The sequence below is a fragment of the Ictalurus furcatus genome, chromosome 17 (genome assembly GCF_023375685.1).
Source record: "Ictalurus furcatus strain D&B chromosome 17, Billie_1.0, whole genome shotgun sequence".
Taxonomy (NCBI): Eukaryota; Metazoa; Chordata; class Actinopteri; order Siluriformes; family Ictaluridae; genus Ictalurus; species Ictalurus furcatus.
In genome coordinates, this window is record NC_071271.1 from 4,202,575 (window position 1) to 4,223,871 (window position 21,297).

Consider the following 21,297-nt stretch of genomic DNA (forward strand, 5'->3'; position numbering starts at 1 on the left):
CGGGTGTGTTTATAAGGGTGTGTGAATAAGTGAGTGCGTATACAGGTGTGTATAAAGTTGTGTGCATACGGGGGTGTATAAGGTTGTGTGTATAAGGGTGTGTGAATAAGGGTGTGTGTATACGGGTGTGTATAAGGGTGTGTATACGGGTGTATAAGGCTGTGTGTATAAGGTTGTGTGTATACAGATGTGTATAAGGTTGTGTGTATAAAAGTGTGTGAATAAGTGAGTGAGAATACAGGTGTGTATACGGGTGTGTATAAGGGAGTGTGTATACGGGTGTGTATAAGGCTGTGTATACGAGTGTGTATAAGGTTGGGTGTACGGGTGTGTATACGGGTGTGTATATAAGGGTGTGTGAATAAGTGAGTGCGTATACGGGTGTGTACACGGGTGTATGTAAAAGGATGTGTGAATAAGTGAGTGCGTATACGGGTGTGTAGAAGGGTGTGTATATAAATGTGTGTGAATAAGTGAGTTAGTATACGGGTGTGTGTATAAGTGAGTGTGTATAAGGGTGTGTATAAATGTGTGTGAATAAGTGAGTGTGAATAAGTGAGTGTGTATAAGGGTGTGTATACGGGTGTGTGAATAAGCGAGTGTGTGAATAAGTGAGTGAGTATACGGGTGTGTATACGGGTGTGTGTATGGGTGTGTACACGGGTGTGTATACGGGTGTGTATACGGGTGTGTATAAGGCTGTGTGAATAAGTGAGTGTGTATACGGGTGTGTATAAGGGTGTGTATACGGGTGTGTATAATGGTGTGTGTATACGTGTGTAAAAGGCTGTGTGTATACGGGTGTGTGAATAAGTGAGAGTGTATACGGGTGTGTATAAGGGTGTGTGTATAAGTCAGTGTGTATACGGGTGTGTATAGGGGTGTGTGTATAAGTGAGTGTGTATAAGGGTGTGTGTATAAGGGTGTGTGAATAAGTGAGTGTGTATAAGTGAGTGTGTATAAGTGAGTGTGTATAAGTGAGTGTGTATAAGGGTGTGTGTATAAGGGTGTGTATATGGGTGTGTATATGGGTGTGTGAATAACTAAGTGTGTATACGGGTGTGTATAAGGCTGCGTGTATACGGGTGTGTATTCGGGTGTGTATATGGCAGTGTGTATATGGGTGTGTGAATAAGTGAGTGTGTATACGGGTGTGTATATGGGTGTGTATAAGGGTGTGTATAAGGCGGTGTGTATAAGGCGGTGTGTATACGGGTGTGTGTATATGGGTGTGTATACGTGTGTGTATAAGGGAGTGTGCATAAGGGTGTGTGAATAAGTGAGTGAGCATATGGGTGTGTATAAGGGTGTGTAAAAGGCTGTGTGTATAAAGGTGTGTATAAGGTTGTGTATACGGGTGGGTATACGAGTGTGTTTATAAGGGTGTGTGAATAAGTGAGTGTGTATGTGGGTGTGTATAAGGTTGTGTGCATATGGGTGTGTATAAGGTGTGTATAAGGGTGTGTGAATAAGTGAGTGTGTATACGGGTGTGTATAAGGGTGTATAAGGCTGTGTATACAGGTGTGTATAAGGTTGTGTGTATAAAAGTGTGTGAATAAGTGAGTGAGAATACAGGTGTGTATACGGGTGTGTATACTGGTGTGTATAAGGGAGTGTGTATACGGGTGTGTATAAGGGAGTGCGTATACGGGTGTGCGTATACAGATGTGTATACGGGTGTGGATACGGGTGTGTATAAGGGTGTGTATAAGGCTGTGTATAAGGCTGTGTATATGGGTGTGTATACGGGTGTGTATAAGGTTGGGTGTACGGGTGTGTATACGGGTGTGTATATAAGGGTGTGTGAATAAGTGAGTGCGTATACGGGTGTGTATACGGTGTATGTATAAAGGTGTGTGAATAAGTGAGTGCGTATAAGGGTGTGTATACGGGTGTGTGTATAAGGGTGTGTGAATAAGTGAGTGCGTATACGGGTGTGTACAAGGGTGTATGTAAAAGGATGTGTGAATAAGTGAGTGTGAATAAGTGAGTGTCTATAAGGCTGTGTGTATAAGGGTGTGTGAATAAGTGAGTGTGTATACAGGTGTGTATAAGGTTGTGTGTATAAGGGTGTGTGAATAAGTGAGTGAGTATACGGGTGTGTATATATGGGTGTTCGTAAGGGCGTGTGAATAAGTGAGTGTGTATAAGATTGTGTGTATAAATGTGTGTGAATAGGTGAGTGAGTATAAGGGTGTGTATACGGGTGTGTATACGGGTGTGTGAATAAGCGAGTGTGTATACGGGTGTGTATAAGGTTGTGGGTATAAATGTGTGTGAATAAGTGAGTGTGAATAAGTGAGTGTGTATAAGAGTGTGTATATGGGTGTGTGAATAAGCGAGTGTGTATACGGGTGTGTATAAGGTTGTGTGTATAAATGTGTGTGAATAAGTGAGTGTGTATACGGGTGTGTATAAGGGTGTGTGTAAGGCTGTGTGTATACGGGTGTGTATAAGGGTGTGTATACGGGTGTGTATAATGGTGTGTGTATACAGGTGTGTATACGTGTGTAAAAGGCTGTGTGTATACGGGTGTGTGAATAAGTGAGAGTGTAAACGGGTGTGTATACGGGTGTGTGTAAGGCTGTGTGTATAAGGGTGTGTGAATAAGTGAGTGTGTATAAGGGTGTGTATAAGGGTGTGTGTATGAGTGAGTGTGTATAAGGGTGTGTGTATAAGGGTGTGTGAATAAGTGGGTGTGTATAAGGCTGTGCGTATACGGGTGTGTGTATACGGGTGTGTGTACACGGGTGTGTATAAAGCTGTGCGTATACGGGTTTGTACAAGAGTGTGTATAAGGCTGTGTGTATACGGCTGTGTATACCGCTGAGTATACCGTTGTGTAAGGCTGTGTGTATATGGGTGTGTATATATGGGTGTGTATAAGGCTGTGTGTATAAGGCTGTGTGTATACGGCTGTGTATACCGCTGTGTATACCGTTGTGTAAGGCTGTGAGTATATGGGTGTGTATATATGGGTGTGTATAAGGCTGTGTGTATACGGGTGTGTAGAAGGCTGTGCGTATACGGGTTTGTATAAGAGTGTGTATAAGGCTGTGTGTATAAGGGTGTGTGGATAAGTGAGTGTGAATAAGTGACTGTCTATAAGGCTGTGTGTATAAGGGTGTGTGAATAAGTGAGTGTGCATACGGGTGTGTACACAGGTGTGTATAAGGGTGTGTGAATAAGTGAGTTTGTATACAGGTGTATATAAGGTTGTGTGTATAAGGGTGTGTGAATAAGTGAGTGTGTATACGGGTGTGTGTAAGGGCGTGTGAATAAGTGAGTGTGTATAAGGGTGTGTGAATACAAGTGTGTATACGGGTGTGTATACGGGTGTGTATAAGGCGGTGTGTATACGGGTGTGTATATATGGGTGTGTATACGGGTGTGTATACGGGTGTGTATACGGGTGGGTATACGGGTGTGTTTATAAGGGTGTGTGAATAAGTGAGTGTGTATACGGGTGTGTATAAGGTTGTGTGCATACGGGTGTGTATAAGGTTGTGTGTATAAGGGTGTGTGAATAAGTGAGTGTGTATACCGGTGTGTATAAGGGTGTATAAGGCTGTGTGTATACGGGTGTGTATAAGGTTGTGTGTATAAAAGTGTGTGAATAAGTGAGTGAGAATACAGGTGTGTATACGGGTGTGTATAAGGGAGTGTGTATACGGGGGTGTATAAGGGAGTGCGTATACGGGTGTGTCTAAGGGAGTGCGTATACGGGTGTGTATAAGGGAGTGTGTATACGGGTGTGGATACGGGTGTGTATAAGGGTGTGTATAAGGCTCTGTATATGGGTGTGTATAAGGTTGGGTGTACGGGTGTGTATACGGGTGTGTATATAAGGGTGTGTGAATAAGTGAGTGTGTATACGGGTGTGTATACGGTGTATGTATAAAGGTGTGTGAATAAGTGAGTGTGTATACAGGTGTGTATAAGGTTGTGTATATAAATGTGTGTGAATAGGTGAGTGAGTATACGGGTGTGTGTAAGGGCGTGTGTATACGGGTGTGTATAAGGTTGTGTGTATAAATGTGTGTGAATAGGTGAGTGAGTATACGGGTGTGTGTATACGGGTGTGTGAATAAGCGAGTGTGTATACGGGTGTGTATAAGGTTGGGTGTACGGGTGTGTATACGGGTGTGTATATAAGGGTGTGTGAATAAGTGAGTGTGTATACGGGTGTGTATACGGTGTATGTATAAAGGTGTGTGAATAAGTGAGTGCGTATACGGGTGTGTACACGGGTGTGTGTATAAGGGTGTGTGAATAAGTGAGTGCGTATACGGGTGTGCACACGGGTGTATGTAAAAGGATGTGTGAATAAGTGAGTGTGTATACAGGTGTGTATAAGGTTGTGTATATAAATGTGTGTGAATAGGTGAGTGAGTATACGGGTGTGTGTAAGGGCGTGTGTATACGGGTGTGTATAAGGTTGTGTGTATAAATGTGTGTGAATAGGTGAGTGTGAATAAGTGAGTGTGTATACGGGTGTGTATACGGGTGTGTGAATAAGCGAGTGTGTATACGGGTGTGTATAAGGTTGTGTGTATAAATGTGTGTGAATAAGTGAGTGTGAATAAGTGAGTGTGTATACGGGTGTGTATACGGGTGTGTGTATACGGGTGTGTGAATAAGCGAGTGTGTATACGGGTGTGTATACGGGTGTGTGTATAAGGCTGTGTGTATAAGGGTGTGTGAATAAGTGAGTGTGTATACGGGTGTGTGTAAGGGTGTGTATAATGGTGTGTGTATACAGGTGTGCATACGTGTGTAAAAGGCTGTGTGTATACGGGTGTGTGAATAAGTGAGAGTGTATACGGGAGTGTATAAGGCTGTGTGTATAAGGGTGTGTATAAGTCAGTGTGTATACGGGTGTGTATAGGGGTGTGTGTATAAGTGAGTGTGTATAAGGGTGTGTGTATAAGGGTGTGTATAAGGCTGCGTGTATACGGGTGTGTATTCGGGTGTGTATAAGGCTGTGTGTATATGGGTGTGTGAATAAGTGGGTGTGTATAAGGCGGTGTGTATAAGGCTGTGTGTATACGGGTGTGTGTATACGGGTGTGTGTACACGGGTGTGTATAAAGCTGTGCGTATACGGGTTTGTATAAGAGTGTGTATACGGCTGTGTATACGGCTGTGTATACGGCTGTGTGTATATGGGTGTGTATATATGGGCGTGTATAAGGCTGTGTGTATACGGGTGTGCATACGAGTGTGTATACGGGTGTGTAGAAGGCTGTGCGTATACGGGTTTGTATAAGAGTGTGTATAAGGCTGTGTGTATAAGGGTGTGTGGATAAGTGAGTGTGAATAAGTGAGTGTGAATAAGGCTGTGTGTATAAGGGTGTGTGAATAAGTGAGTGTGCATACAGGTGTGTACACGGGTGTGTATAAGGGTGTGTGTATAAGGGTGTGTGAATAAGTGAGTGTGTATACAGGTGTGTATAAGGTTGTGTGTATAAGGGTGTGTGAATAAGTTAGTGAGTATACGGGTGTGTGTATACGGGTGTGTATGCGGGGGTGTGTATACGGGTGTGTGTAAAGGCGTGTGAATAAGCGAGTGTGTATACGGGTGTGTATAAGGTTGTGTGAATAAGCGAGTGTGTATACGGGTGTGTATAAGGCTGTGTGTATAAGGGTGTGTGAATAAGTTAGTGAGTATATGGGTGTGTGTATACAGGTGTGTATACGGGTGTGTGAATAAGCGAGTGTGTATACGGGTGTGTATAAGGTTGTGTGTATAAATGTGTGTGAATAAGTGAGTGAGTATACGGGTATGTATACGGGTGTGTATAATGGTGTGTGTATACAGGTGTGTATACGAGTGTAAAAGGCTGTGTGTATACGGGTGTGTGAATAAGTGAGTGTGTATACGGCTGTGTATAAGGCTGTGTGTATATGGGTGTGTATATATGGGTGTGTATAAGGCTGTGTGTATACGGGTGTGCATACGAGTGTGTATACGGGTGTGTATAAGGCTGTGCGTATACAGGTTTGTATAAGAGTGTGTATAAGGCTGTGTGTATAAGGGTATGTATACGGGTGTGTATAATGGTGTGTGTATACAGGTGTGTATACGAGTGTAAAAGGCTGTGTGTATACGGGTGTGTGAATAAGTGAGTGTGTATACGGCTGTGTATAAGGCTGTGTGTATATGGGTGTGTATATATGGGTGTGTATAAGGCTGTGTGTATACGGGTGTGCATACGAGTGTGTATACGGGTGTGTATAAGGCTGTGCGTATACAGGTTTGTATAAGAGTGTGTATAAGGCTGTGTGTATAAGGGTGTGTGTATAAGGGTGTGCGTGTATATATGGGTGTGTATAAGGCTGTGTGTATATGGGTGTGTATATATGGGTGTGTATATATGGGTGTGTATACGGCTGTGTGTATACGGGTGTGCATACGAGTGTGTATACGGGTGTGTATAAGGCTGTGCGTATACGGGTTTGTATAAGGCTGTGTGTATAAGGGTGTGTGTATATGGGTGTGTATATATGGGTGTGTATATATGGGTGTGTATAAGGCTGTGTGTATACGGGTGTGCATACGGGTGTGTATAAGGCTGTGCGTATACGGATTTGTCTAAGAGTGTGTATAAGGCTGTGTGTATAAGGGTGTGTATAAGGGTGTGTATACGGGTGTGTATAAGGCTGTGTGTATAAGGCTGTGTGTATAAGGGTGTATGTATAAGGGTGTATGTATAAGGGTGTGTGAATAAGTCAGTGTGTATACAGGTGTGTATACGGGTGTGTATAAGGGTGTGTGAATAAGGGTGTGTGTATACGGGTGTGTGTATAAGAGTGTGTGTATACGGGTGTGTGTATACGGGTGTATGTATAAGGGTGTGTGAATAAGTCAGTGTGTATATGGGTGTGCATAAGGGTGTGTGAATAAGTGAGTGTGTATAAGGGTGTGTGTATAAGGGTGTGTATATGGGTGTGTATATGGGTGTGTGTATATGGGTGTGTGAATAAGTGAGTGTGTATACGGGTGTGTATATGGGTGTGTATACGGGTGTGTATAAGACGGTGTGTATACGGGTGTGTGTATACGGGTGTGTATAAGGGTGTGTGTATATGGGTGTGTATACGTGTGTGTATAAGGGTGTGTGAATAAGTGAATGTGTACACAGGTGTGTATAAGGGTGTGTAAATAAGTGAGTGAGCATATGGGTGTGTATAAGGGTGTGTAAAAGGCTGTGTGTATAAAGGTGTGTATAAGGTTGTGTGTATATGGGTGTGTATACGGGTGTGTATACGGGTGTGTTTATAAGGGTGTGTGAATAAGTGAGTGTGTATACGGGTGTGTATAAGGTTGTGTGTATAAGGGTGTGTGAATAAGTGAGTGTGTATACGGGTGTGTATAAGGGTGTATAAGGCTGTGTGTATAAGGTTGTGTGTATACGGTTGTGTATAAGGTTGTGTGTATAAATGTGTGAATAAGTGATTGAGTATACGGGTGTGTATACGGGTGTGTATAGGGATGTGTATAGGGATGTGTATAAGGCTGTGTGTATAAGTGAGTGTGTATACGGGTGTGTATAAGGGTGTGTGTATACGGGTGTGTATATATGTGTGTGTAAGGCTGTGTGTATAAGGCTGTGTGTATATGGGTGTGTGAATAAGTGAGTGTGTATACGGGTGTGTATAAGGGTGTGTGTATAAGGGTGTGTGTATACGGGTGTGTATAAGGCTGCGTGTATACGGGTGTGTATTCGGGTGTGTATAAGGCTGTGTGTATATGGGTGTGTGAATAAGTGAGTGTGTATACGGGTGTGTATAAGGGTGTGTATAATACGGTGTGTATACGGGTGTGTGCATACGGGTGTGTATAAGGGTGTGTGTATACGGGTGTGTATACGTGTGTGTGAATAAGTGAATGTGTACACAGGTGTGTATAAGGGTGTGTAAATAAGTGAGTGAGCATATGGGTGTGTATAAGGGTGTGTAAAAGGCTGTGTGTATAAAGGTGTGTATAAGGTTGTAGGTGTGTATACGGGTGTGTTTATAAGGGTGTGTGAATAAGTGAGTGTGTATACGGGTGTGTATAAGGTTGTGTATAAGGGTGTATAAGGCTGTGTGTATAAGGTTGTGTGTATAACAGTGTGTGAATAAGTGAGTGAGAATACAGGTGTGTATACGGGTGTGTGTATACGGGTGTGTATAAGGGAGTGTGTATACGGGTGTGTATAAGGGAGTGCGTATACGGGTGTGCGCATACAGGTGTGTATACGGGTGTGTATAAGGTTGGGTGTACGGGTGTGTATATAAGGGTGGGTGAATAAGTGAGTGTGTATACGGGTGTGTATACGGTGTATGTATAAAGGTGTGTCAATAAGTGAGTGCGTATACGGGTGTGTATACGGGTGTGTGAATAAGTGAGTGCGTATACGGGTGTGTACACGGGTGTGTGTATAAGGGTGTGTGAATAAGTGAATAAGTGACACACGGGTGTGTATAAGGTATAAATGTGTGTATAAATGTGTGTGAATACTTGAGTGAGTATACGGGTGTGTGTATACGGGTGTGTATAAGGTTGTGTGTATAAATGTGTGTGAATAAGTGAGTGAGTATACGGGTGTGTATACGGGTGTGTGTATAAATGTGTGTGAATAAGTGAGTGAGTATACGGGTGTGTATACGGGTGTGTGTATACGGGTGTGTATAAGGGTGTGTATACGGGTGTGAATAAGTGAGTGTGTATACGGGTGTGTGTATACGGGTGTGTGTAAGGCTGTGTGTATAAGGGTGTGTGAATAAGTGAGTGTGTATACGGGTGTGTATAAGGGTGTGTATACGGGTGTGTATAACGGTGTGTGTATACAGGTGTGTATACGTGTGTAAAAGGCTGTGTGTATACGGGTGTGTGAATAAGTGAGACTGTATATGGGTGTGTATACGGGTGTGTGTAAGGCTGTGTGTATAAGGGTGTGTGAATAAGTGAGTGTGTATACGGGTGTGTATACGGGTGTGTATACGGGTGTGTGTATACGGGTGTGTATAATGGTGTGTGTATACAGGTGTGTATACGTGTGTAAAAGGCTGTGTGTATACGGGTGTGTGAATAAGTGAGAGTGTATACGGGTGTGTATAAGGCTGTGTGTATAAGGGTGTGTGTATAAGGGTGTGTGAATAACTAATTGTGTATACGGGTGTGTATAAGGCTGCGTGTATACGGGTGTGTATTCGGGTGTGTATAAGGCTGTGTGTATATGGGTGTGTGAATAAGTGGGTGTGTAAGGCTCTGTGTGTAAGGGTGTGTATGTATGGGTGTGTATAAGGCTGTGTGTATACGGGTCTGCATACGAGTGTGTATACGGGTGTGTATAAGGCTGTGCGTATACGGGTTTGTATAAGAGTGTGTATAAGGCTGTGTGTATAAGGCTGTGTGTATAAGGGTGTGTGTATAAGGGTGTGTGTATAAGGGTGTGTGTATATGGGTGTGTGTATATGGGTGTGTATAAGGCTGTGTGTATACGAGTGTGTATAAGGCTGTGTGTATAAGGGTGTGTATAAGGGTGTGTGTATACGGGTGTGTATAAGGCTGTGCGTATACGGGTTTGTATAAGAGTGTGTATAAGGCTGTGTGTATAAGGGTGTGTATAAGGCTGTGTGTATAAGGGGGTGTGTATAAATGTGTGTGAATAAGTGAGTGAGTATACGGGTGTGTATACGGGTGTGTATACGTGTGTGTATAAGGCTGTGTGTATACGGGTGTGCATAAGGGTGTGTGTATAAGGGTGTGTGAATAAGTGAGTGTGTATAAGGGTGTGTATAAGGGTGTGTTCATAAGTGAGTGTGAATAAGTGAGTGTCTATAAGGCTGTGTGTATAAGGGTGTGTGAATAAGTGAGTGTGCATACGGGTGTGTATAAGGGTGTGTGTATAAGGGTGTGTATACGGGTGTGTATATGGGTGTGTATAAGGCTGTGTATATGGGTGTGTATATGGGTGTGTATAAGGTTGGGTGTACGGGTGTGTATACGGGTGTGTGAATAAGTGAGTGCGTATACGGGTATGTACACGGGTGTGTGGATAAGGGTGTGTGAATAAGTGAGTGCGTATACGGGTGTGTACACGGGTGTATGTAAAAGGATGTGTGAATAAGTGAGTGTGTATAAGGGTGTGTATAAGGGTGTGTTCATAAGTGAGTGTGAATAAGTGAGTGTCTATAAGGCTGTGTGTATAAGGGTGTGTGAATAAGTGAGTGTGCATACGGGTGTGTATAAGGGTGTGTGAATAAGTGAGTGTGTATACAGGTGTGTATAAGGTTGTGTATATAAATGTGTGTGAATAGGTGAGTGAGTATACGGGTGTGTATACGGGTGTGTGTATACGGGTGTGTGTAAGGGCGTGTGTATACGGGTGTGTATAAGGTTGTGTGTATAAATGTGTGTGAATTGCTGAGTATAATAAGTGAGTAAGAATACAGGTGTGTATACGGGTGTGTATACGGGTGTGTGAATAAGTGAGTGTGAATAAGTGAGTGTATATAAGGGTGTGTATAAGGTTGTGTGTATAAATGTGTGAATAAGTGAGTGAGTATACGGGTGTGTATACAGGTGTGTGAATAAGCGAGTTTGTATACGAGTGAGTATAAGGTTGTGTGTATAAATGTGTGTGAATAAGTGAGTGTGTATCAGGGTGTGTATACGGGTGTGTAAATAAGCGAGTGTGTATACGGGTGTGTATAAGGTTGTGTGTATAAATGTGTGTAAATAAGTGAGTGAGTATACGGGTGTGTATACGGGTGTGTATAATGGTGTGTGTATACAGGTGTGTATACGTGTGGAAAGGCTGTGTGTATACGGGTGTGTGAATAAGTGAGAGTGTATACGGGTGTGTGAATAAGTGAGAGTGTATACGGGTGTGTGTATAAGTCAGTGTGTATACGGGTGGGTATAGGGGTGTGTGTATAAGTGAGTGTGTATAAGGGTGTGTGTATAAGGGTGTGTATATGGGTGTGTATAAAGGTGTGTGAATAAGTGGGTGTGTATAAGGGTGTGTATAAGGCTGTGTGAATAAGTGGGTGTGTATAAGGGTGTGTATAAGGCGGTGTGTATAAGGCTGTGTGTATACGGGTGTGTGTATACGGGTGTGTGTACACGGGTGTGTATAAAGCTGTGCGTATACGAGTTTGTATAAGAGTGTGTATAAGGCTGTGTGTATAAGGCTGTGTATATGGGTATGTATAAGGCTGTGTGTATATATGTGTGTATATATGGGTGTGTATAAGGGTGTGTGTATACGGGTGTGCATACGAGTGTGTATACGGGTGTGTATAAGGTTGTGTGTATAAGGGTGTGTATATGGGTGTGTATACGGGTGTGTATACGGGTGTGTATAGGGATGTGTATAAGGCTGTGTGTATAAGTGAGTGTGTATACGGGTGTGTATAAGGGTGTGTGTATACGGGTGTGTATAAGGCTGTGTGTATAAGTGAGTGTGTATACGGGTGTGTATAAGGGTGTGTGTATAAGGGTGTATGTATAAGGGTGTGTGAATAAGTCTGTGTATACGGGTGTGTATAAGGGTGTGTGAATAAGGGTGTGTGTATACGGGTGTATGTATAAGGATGTGTGAATAAGTCAGTGTGTATATGGGTGTGCATAAGGGTGTGTGTATAAGGGTGTGTGAATAAGTGAGTGTGTATAAGGGTGTGTGTATAAGTGAGTGTGTATAAGGGTGTGTGTATAAGGGTGTGTACATGGGTGTGTATATGGGTGTGTATATGGGTGTGTGAATAAGTGTGTATACGGGTGTGTATAAGCTTGCTGTATACGGGTGTGTATTCGGGTGTGTATAAGGCTGTGTGTATATGGGTGTGTGAATAAGTGAGTGTGTATACGGGTGTGTGTATACGGGTGTGTATAAGGGTGTGTGTATATGGGTGTGTATAAGGGTGTGTAAAAGGCTGTGTGTATAAAGGTGTGTACAAGGTTGTTTATAAGGTTGTGTATACGGGTGGGTATACGGGTGTGTTTATAAGGGTGTGTGAATAAGTGAGTGTGTATACGGGTGTGTATAAGGTTGTGTGTATACAGGTGTGTATAAGGTTGTGTGTATAAAAGTGTGTGAATAAGTGAGTAAGAATACAGGTGTGTATACGGGTGTGTGAATAAGCGAGTGTGTATACGGGTGTGTATAAGGTCGTGTGTATAAATGTGCGTGAATAAGTGAGTGAGTATACGGGTGTGTGTAAGGCTGTGTGTATAAGGGTGTGTGAATAAGTGAGTGTGAATAAGTGTGTGTATACGGGTGTGTATAATGGTGTGTGTATACAGGTGTGTATACGTGTGTAAAAGGCTGTGTGTATACGGGTGTGTGAATAAGTGAGACTGTAAACGGGTGTGTATACGGGTGTGTGTATAAGCTGTGTGAATAAGTGAGTGTGTATACGGGTGTGTATACGGGTGTGTGTATACGGGTGTGTATAAGGGTGTGTGTATACAGGTGTGTATACGTGTGTAAAAGGCTGTGTGTATACGGGTGTGTGAATAAGTGAGTGTATACGGGTGTGTATAAGGTTGTGTGTATAAGGGTGTGTGTATAAGGGTGTGTGTATAAGTCAGTGTGTATACGGGTGTGTATAGGGGTGTGTGTATAAGTGAGTGTGTATAAGGGTGTGTGTATAAGGGTGTGTGAAAAACTAAGTGTGTATACGGGTGTGTATAAGGCTGCATCTATACGGGTGTGTATTCGGGTGTGTATAAGGCTGTGTGTATATGGGTGTGTGAATAAGTGGGTGTGTATAAGGGTGTGTATAAGGGTGTGTGTATACGGCTGTGTATACGGGTATGTATAAGGCTGTGTGTATATGGGTGTGTATATATGGGTGTGTATAAGGCTGTGTGTATACGGGTGTGCATACGAGTGTGTATAAGGCTGTGCGTATACGGGTTTGTATAAGAGTGTGTACAAGGCTGTGTGTATAAGACTGTGTGTATAAGGGTGTGTGTATAAGGGTGTGTGTATAAGGGTGTGTATACGGGTGTGTATACGGGTGTGTATACGGGTGTGTATATATGGGTGTGTATATATGGGTGTGTATAAGGCTGTGTGTATACGGGTGTGCATACGAGTGTGTATAAGGCTGTGCGTATACGGGTTTGTATAAGAGTGTGTATAAGGCTGTGTGTATAAGGGTGTGTATACGGGTGTGTGTATATGGGTGTGTATAAGGCTGTGTGTATAAGGGGGTGTGTATAAATGTGTGTGAATAAGTGAGTGAGTATACGGGTGTGTATACGGGTGTGTATAAGGGGGTGTGTATACGGGTGTGTATAAGGCTGTGTGTATACGGGTGTGTGTATACGGGTGTGTGTATAAGTGAGTGTGTATAAGGGTGTGTGTATAAGGGTGTGTATATGGGTGTGTGAATAACTAAGTGTGTATACAGGTGTGTATAAGGCGGTGTGTATAAGGCGGTGTGTATACGGGTGTGTGTATACGGGTGTGTATAAGGGTGTGTGAATAAGTGAATGTGTACACAGGTGTGTATAAGGGAGTGTAAATAAGTGAGTGAGCATATGGGTGTGTATAAGGGTGTGTAAAAGGCTGTGTGTATAAAGGTGTGTATAAGGTTGTGTATACGGGTATGTTTATAAGGGTGTGTGAATAAGTGAGTGTGTATACGGGTGTGTACACGGGTGTGTATAAGGGTGTGTGAATAAGTGAGTGTGCATACAGGTGTGTATACGGGTGTGTATACGGGTGTGTGAATAAGCGAGTGTGTATACGGGTGTGTATAAGGTTGTGTGTATAAATGTGTGTGAATAAGTGAGTGTGAATAAGTGAGTGTGTATAAGGGTGTGTATACGGGTGTGTGAATAAGTGAGTGTGTATACGGGTGTGAATAAGTGAGTGTGAATAAGTGAGTGTGAATAAGTGAGTGTGTATAAGGGTGTGTATACGGGTGTGTGAATAAGCGAGTGTGTATACGGGTGTGTATAAGGTTGTGTGTATAAATGTGTGTAAATAAGTGAGTGAGTATACGGGTGTGTATACGGGTGTGTGTATACGGGTGTGTATAAGGCTGTGCGTATACGGGTTTGTATAAGAGTGTGTATAAGGCTGTGTGTACGGGTGTGTATAGGGATGTGTATAAGACTGTGTATAAGTGAGTGTGTATACGGGTGTGTATAAGGGTGTGTGTATAAATGTGTGCGAATAAGTGAGTGAGTATACGGGTGTGTATAAGGGTGTGTGTATACGGGTGTGTATACATGTGTGTATAAGGCTGTGTGTATAAGGCTCTGTGTATAAGGCTGTGTGTATACGGGTGTGTGAATAAGTGAGTGTGTATACGGGTGTATGTATAAGGGTGTGTGAATAAGGGTGTGTGAATACGGGTGTGTGTATACGGGTGTATGTATAAGGGTGTGTGAATACGGGTGTGTGTATACGGGTGTGTGTATATGGGTGTGTGTATATGGGTGTGTATATGGGTGTGTGAATAACTAAGTGTGTATTCGGGTGTGTATAAGGCTGTGTGTATATGGGTGTGTGAATAAGTGAGTGTGTATACGGGTGTGTATAAGGGTGTGTACAAGACGGTGTGTATACGGGTGTGTACACAGGTGTGTATAAGGGTGTGTAAATAAGTGAGTGAGCATATGGGTGTGTATAAGGGTGTGTAAAAGGCTGTGTGTATAAAGGTGTGTATAAGGTTGTGTGTATATGGGTGTGTATACGGGTGTGTTTATAAGGGTGTGTGAATAAGTGAGTGTCTATACGGGTGTGTATAAGGTTGTGTGCATACGGGTGTGTATAAGGTTGTGTGTATAAGGGTGTGTGAATAAGTGAGTGTGTATACAGGTGTGTATAACGGTGTATAAGGCTGTGTGTATACAGGTGTGTATAAGGTTGTGTGTATAAAAGTGTGTGAATAAGTGAGTGAGAATACAGGTGTGTATACGGGAGTGTGTATACGGGTGTGTATAAGGGAGTGCGTATACGGGTGTGTATAAGGTTGGGTGTACGGGTGTGTATACGGGTGTGTATATAAGGGTGCGTGAATAAGTGAGTGTGTATACGGGTGTGTATACGGTGTATGTATAAAGGTGTGTGAATAAGTGAGTGCGTATACGGGTGTGTACACGGGTGAATGTAAAAGGATGTGTGAATAAGTGAGTGTGTATAAGGGTGTGTGGATAAGTGAGTGTGAATAAGTGAGTGTCTAAGGCTGTGTGTATAAGGGTGTGTGAATAAGTGAGTGTGTATACAGGTGTGTATAAGGTTGTGTGTATAAGGGTGTGTGAATAAGTGAGTATACGGGTGTGTATAAGGTTGTGTGTATAAATGTGTGTGAATAGGTGAGTGAGTATACGGGTGTGTGTATACGGGTGTGTATAAGGTTGTGTGTATAAATGTGTGTGAATAAGTGAGTGTGAATAAGTGAGTGTGTATACGGGTGTGTATACGGGTGTGTGAATAAGCGAGTGTGTATACGGGTGTGTATAAGGTTGTGTGTATAAATGTGTGTATAAGGTTGTGTGTATAAATGTGTGTATACACGTGTGTAAAAGGCTGTGTGTATACAGGTGTGTATACGTGTGTAAAAGGCTGTGTGTATACGGGTGTGTGAATAAGTGAGGGTGTATACGGGTGTGTATACGGGTGTGTGTATAAGGGTGTGTGTATAAGTCAGTGTGTATACGGGTGTGTATAGGGGTGTGTGTATAAGTGAGTGAGTATACGGGTGTGTATACGGGTGTGTGTATAAGGGTGTGTGAATCAGCGAGTGTGTATATGGGTGTGTATAATGGTGTGTGTATACAGGTGTGTATACGTGTGTAAAAGGCTGTGTGTATACGGGTGTGTGAATAAGTGAGAGTGTATACGGGTGTGTATAAGGCTGTGTGTATAAGGGTGTGTGTATAAGTCAGTGTGTATAGGGGTGTGTGTATAAGTGAGTGTGTATAAGGGTGTGTGTATAAGGGTGTGCATAAGGCTGCGTGTATACGGGTGTGTATAAGGCTGTGTGTATATGGGTGTGTGAATAAGTGGGTGTGTATAAGGGTGTGTATAAGGCGGTGTGTATAAGGCTGTGTGTATACGGGTGTGTGTATACGGGTGTGTGTATACGGGTGTGTGTACACGGGTGTGTATAAAGCTGTGCGTATACGGGTTTGTATAAGAGTGTGTATAAGGCTGTGTGTATAAGGCTGTGTATACGGCTGTGTAAGGCTGTGTGTATATGGGTGTGTATAAGGCTGTGCGTATACGGGTTTGTATAAGAGTGTGTATAAGGCTGTGTGTATACGGCTGTGTATACGGCTGTGTAAGGCTGTGTGTATATGGGTGTGTATATATGGGTGTGTATAAGGCTGTGTGTATACGGGTGTGCATACGAGTGTGTATACGGGTGTGTAGAAGGCTGTGAGTATACGGGTTTGTATAAGGGTGTGTATAAGGCTGTGTGTATAAGGGTGTGTATATGGGTGTGTATAAGGCTGTGTGTATACGGGTGTGCATACGAGTGTGTATACGGGTGTGTATAAGGCTGTGCGTATACAGGTTTGTATAAGAGTGTGTATAAGGCTGTGTGTATAAGGGTGTGTATAAGGCTGTGTATACGGGTGTGTATATACGGGTGTGTATAAGGGTGTGTGAATAAGTGAGTGTATATACGGATGTGTATACGGGTGTGTATAAGGGTGTGTGTATAAATGTGTGTGAATAAGTGAGTGAGTATACGGGTGTGTATATGGGTGTGTATATGGGTGTGTGTATACGGGTGTGTATACGGGTGTGTATACGTGTGTGTATAAGGCTGTGTGTATACGGCTGTGTGAATAAGTGAGTGTGTATACGGGTGTGTGAATAAGGGTGTGTGAATAAGGGTGTGTGAATAAGGGTGTGTGTATATGGGTGTGTGAATAAGTCAGTGTGTATATGGGTGTGCATAAGGGGGTGTGAATAAGTGAGTGTGTATAAGGGTGTGTGTATAAGTGAGTGTGTATAAGGGTGTGTGTGTATAAGGCTGCGTGTATACGGGTGTGTATTCGGGTGTGTATAAGGCTGTGTGTATATGGGTGTGTATATATGGGTGTGTATATATGGGTGTGTATATACGGGTGTGTGTATACGGGTGTGTATAAGGGTGTGTGTATAAGGCTGTGTGTATAAGGGTGTGTGAATAAGTGGGTGTGTATAAGGGTGTGTATAAGGCGGTGTGTATACGGTTGTGTATAAGGGTGTGTGTATACGGGTGTGTGTATACGGGTGTGCATACGGGTGTGTATAAGGCTGTGCGTATACGGGTTTGTATAAGAGTGTGTATAAGGCTGTGTGTATAAGGCTGTGTGTATAAGGCTGTGTGTATACGGGTGTGTGTATACGGGTGTGTGTATACGGGTGTGTAAACGGGTGTGTGTATAAGGGTGTGTATAAGGCTGTGTGTATACGGGTGTGCGTAAGGGTGTGTATAGGGGTGTGTATAAGGCTGTGTGTAAGGTTGTGTGTATACGGGTGTATATAAGGCTGTGTGTATATGGGTGTGTATAAGGGTGTATGTATAAGGGTGTGTGTATAAGTGAGTGTGTATACGGGTGTGTATAAGGCTGTGTCTATAAGGCTGTGTACATGGGTGTGTATATAAGTGAGTGTGTATACAGCTGTGTATAAGGGTGTGTGTGTGTGCATGCTGTACCCCTTGCCACAGCCCTCTGGCCCAACCAGCAGGAACGGCTGTGTGTTTCCGGCCTGCAGCCAGCGTGTGAAGTTGTGTAGCGCGTCCTGTGTGTGTGGAGTGTGTATGACGGGGAGTGTGTGCGTATATATGAAGTCCTCCACGCACACTCCGTCTCCACGCTGCACCTCGTACGCACGCACCCGGCCAGAGTCACCATCATAGCACAGATCCAGAGGGTTCCGCGGGTCAGGAGGGCTCTCACCTGCCCAGGTTAGCACCTACACACACACACACACACTTGTATACAAAACGACAACCTGCATGCGCACACACACACACACAAACACACACACGCATTCTCTGACCTGCTTAGCGAACTCCTGTCGTGATTTGAGCTGCAGGTTTCCCCCGAGTCCACGGATCAACCCGACTATAAACTCCCCCCGCTCGCTCACCCCCCCGAGATGGGACAAACCATTCAGGACAGCCCCTACCAGACTGGTCTCTACCACACACTCCCCCTAGAGAGAGAACAAGTTAAACACACACTGTGATATAGACATAAGAATACATACGTTACTTTATAACTCCATTTCAAGTGTGTGTGTGTGTGTACCTGTGTGAGCACCCAGTCGAGTGCTCGCTGGAAGTAATCATTAATCCAGTTCTCCAGATTGTCCCTGTTCTCCACCTGCTCTCTCCTTAACCACGCTTTTAGCAGCGCGCTCACGTCAGTGTCCTCATCGCTGTCCCACACACACACTTGTATAACACTTGTATACAGGATTATATTGTTAGACATGATAAGTTGTACTCAGCTACCTGAGGAAGATGATGCCCATGCGGGAGATGGTGGCGGGGGAAGCACAGCTCAGGTCATGGGTCTCGAACAGGAAGTTGACATTCGGGCCGAACTGAATGCGTTCTCCGCTCGGCATCGTCAGCAAACGGTTGTCGTCCAGGACGGAGTTCAGGGACTCCACCCACTCTGGGTCGATATCGCCGTCGCACACGATCCATGAACTCACCTCTAAGAGAGAATGAAAGAGTGAATGAGAGCGAGAGAGAGAAAAATCAATATGGAGGAAAGGCCACAGCGTTTGAGGGAGAAGTGTGTGTGTGCGTCACCTTGAGGTTCCCGGATGACATGTCTGGAAGCAGTGGTGATGACACCGTCGCTCCACTCGCGTGTGTCCATGTCCATGTGTCCCAGTAGCCGCTGTCGGCTCAGCGCTTTAGGGTTGACGGTGTGGTGCTGCACCGTGAGCCCGAGACGCTTCAGCGCGGCACGCAGCAAACGCCACACCGTCGACTTCCCACAGCCGCTCGGACCCACCATGACCACGCCCATCCGCTGCCTCATCTGTTCATACAGCTCCAGAGCCTTCCTCACCTACACACACACACAATCTAACTGCACTACCGAGAGCTGTTTATAGTCAGACATCGGATTTGTTTCATCGAATGTGTGTGTGTACCTGGCTAGGTATGATCTCGAGATGTGCTTCTTCATAAGCGCCCAGCAGGGCGGCCCTCAGCTCTTCGTAGCGCACCTCGTTGAAGTCCACTCCAGGAAAGACGCTCCTGAGCAGGGCGTCGAAACGAGCGCTGTCCGAGAACGTCAGCTTCGAGAGCGTGTTCAACCTGAGAGCCTGCAGCACTAACACACTCTCACTGACTGCGCAGACGGGGGAACAGAGAGTCTTTAACACACTGCTGCTGAAGCATTAGCAATAATAATAATAATAATACTACTAATAATAATAATACCTTGTGTGTTTTGTTTCCTCTGTAGCTGTAATAAATTCCCGCAGCCTTTCAGCACCGTCTTCAGAGCACGCAGCCCCCAATCATAGTGCTGCTGAGGGGTCAACAACTCCCTACACACACACACACCATCATCAATAACACTCACACATAAATACATAAACAACCTCAACGACTCCCTACGCTCATATACAGTGGATATAAAAAGTCTACACACCAGTGTAAAAATTCGAAAAGGTATTGATCAGGAGATGTTTCCAGAACATTAGATGGAGGGCATCGTTTTAGGCATCGTTCTAAAATATACTGTGTCTGATGCAAAAAATTTGATGCGTATCACTGGAAAAGCATGGTGAAACAGTCATGGCGGCATCATACTAGAGTTAGCTCAGTGTCGGTGTCTGTGTGTGTGCGCGCGCACTCACCTGGCCAGGTTGAACACAGCTGTGAGTTTGCGTGCGAGCTCTTTCCCCTGTTTGAAGCCCTCAGAGTAGAGGATGACCTCAGCAATGAGCTCGTTATCCGGGGTCGTCATGGCAACAGGGCGGAAAAGTTGCTTCAGGTTGTCCGGAAGCTTCTGTCTCCCTCCGTAACCTTTACCGGCGGGGTTCAGAGTGATGAACACACCGGAGTTTCGGTCCAGCTCCACCTACACACACACACACACACACACACAAACACACAATTCCCTCAATAGCACTACATAAAATACTGGTAACTGTCCAATCAGCTACAAGTCTGAATGTTATATATTACCTCTTTGCCCAGGAGGTGACAGGTGTCTCTGTGCTGTCTCAGCGAGTCCTGAATGGCCTGGACCTGCATGGACACAGCCGACAGCACGGCTTCCTCCAGACGATTAAACTCGTCGAAGCAGCCCCAAGCGCCACACTTTATCAACCCCACGAAGATACGACCCATAGACTTCACGTCGATGCCCTACACACACACACACACACACACACACACAGACACACACAGACACACACAGACACACACAGACACACACAGACACACACACACACAGACACACAGACACACAGACACACACACACAAATTTAAGACTGTGGGCTTCTGCTTAAAATTCCTTTTTAAGCCATACCTCAATAATTCTTACTGGTTATTGATGAAGCATGGATTAATTTTCTATAACAGCAGCTCTGAAATGAGTGCAGTGAAGGTTTACATTAATGCGCGCGTTCGATAACACGTCACCGTTTCTATAGTAACAGCGTACACGTGTACTCGTACGACGGACGCTCCACACTAACGGGTTTATTTAACCACCTTTAATGATGACCTGCTATTTAGTACAAATCGGAAGAAGTCTCCGGTCCCGGAGGTGAAGCTGGACGTGCTAAAGTCCTCAGAACAGACGTGAGGCACGAGGTGTCTTATTAACGTCAAGGAGAGAGAGAGAGAGAGAGAGAGAGAGAGAGAGAGAAACGACTGCAAAATTGTCTCATGGAACGTTAAATGTAACAATAAACAGATAAAAATTATGACGTGTAAGCAAACTGCTGTAGTACAAGAGGAATAAAACACTAAAATAACTTAGTTATGGGAAAACAATCAGCGCGTCACTGATTAGTTTCTTGTAACAGCATGCCACTAAGTGTTTTACTAGCATAATTCTCAGAATATTATGATGTGATTTAGCACAATGTTGATATTGGTGTGTGTGTGTGTACGTACCTCATCACAGTTGAACACCAGCACCTGTCTGCCCATAAGTCCTCCCAGGGCTTTAACAGACTCTGTTTTGCCGGTTCCTGCAGGTCCGTATGGGTTTCCTCCCAAACCCATCCTCATGGCCTGAGTCAGCGTGAGGTAGCACTTATCCGTCAGAGGAGTGTGCACTAGCTTAGGGGCATTACCCTTAA

General features: G+C 44.1%; 1 protein-coding gene across 13 annotated transcripts in view; it reads right to left on the reverse strand.

The window, feature by feature from the left end:
• LOC128621001 (cytoplasmic dynein 2 heavy chain 1) overlaps positions 1 to 21,297 on the reverse strand; it is an 83,568-nt gene that overhangs the window by 45,133 nt on the left and 17,138 nt on the right. For all 13 annotated transcript variants that reach the window (XR_008388211.1, XR_008388212.1, XR_008388207.1 and 10 more), the window contains exons 35-44: positions 21,110 to 21,292; positions 20,170 to 20,352; positions 19,839 to 20,062; positions 19,417 to 19,526; positions 19,125 to 19,324; positions 18,775 to 19,039; positions 18,469 to 18,676; positions 18,263 to 18,392; positions 18,012 to 18,167; positions 17,665 to 17,924 (exon numbers count right to left, since the gene is read on the reverse strand). Coding sequence is in view for 2 of the 13 variants with exons in the window: in XM_053646433.1 (XP_053502408.1) it covers positions 17,665 to 17,924; positions 18,012 to 18,167; positions 18,263 to 18,392; positions 18,469 to 18,676; positions 18,775 to 19,039; positions 19,125 to 19,324; positions 19,417 to 19,526; positions 19,839 to 20,062; positions 20,170 to 20,352; positions 21,110 to 21,292 (1,919 nt within the window). In the remaining 11 variants the exon portion in view is untranslated. The remainder of the gene's footprint in view (positions 1 to 17,664; positions 17,925 to 18,011; positions 18,168 to 18,262; positions 18,393 to 18,468; positions 18,677 to 18,774; positions 19,040 to 19,124; positions 19,325 to 19,416; positions 19,527 to 19,838; positions 20,063 to 20,169; positions 20,353 to 21,109; positions 21,293 to 21,297) is intronic.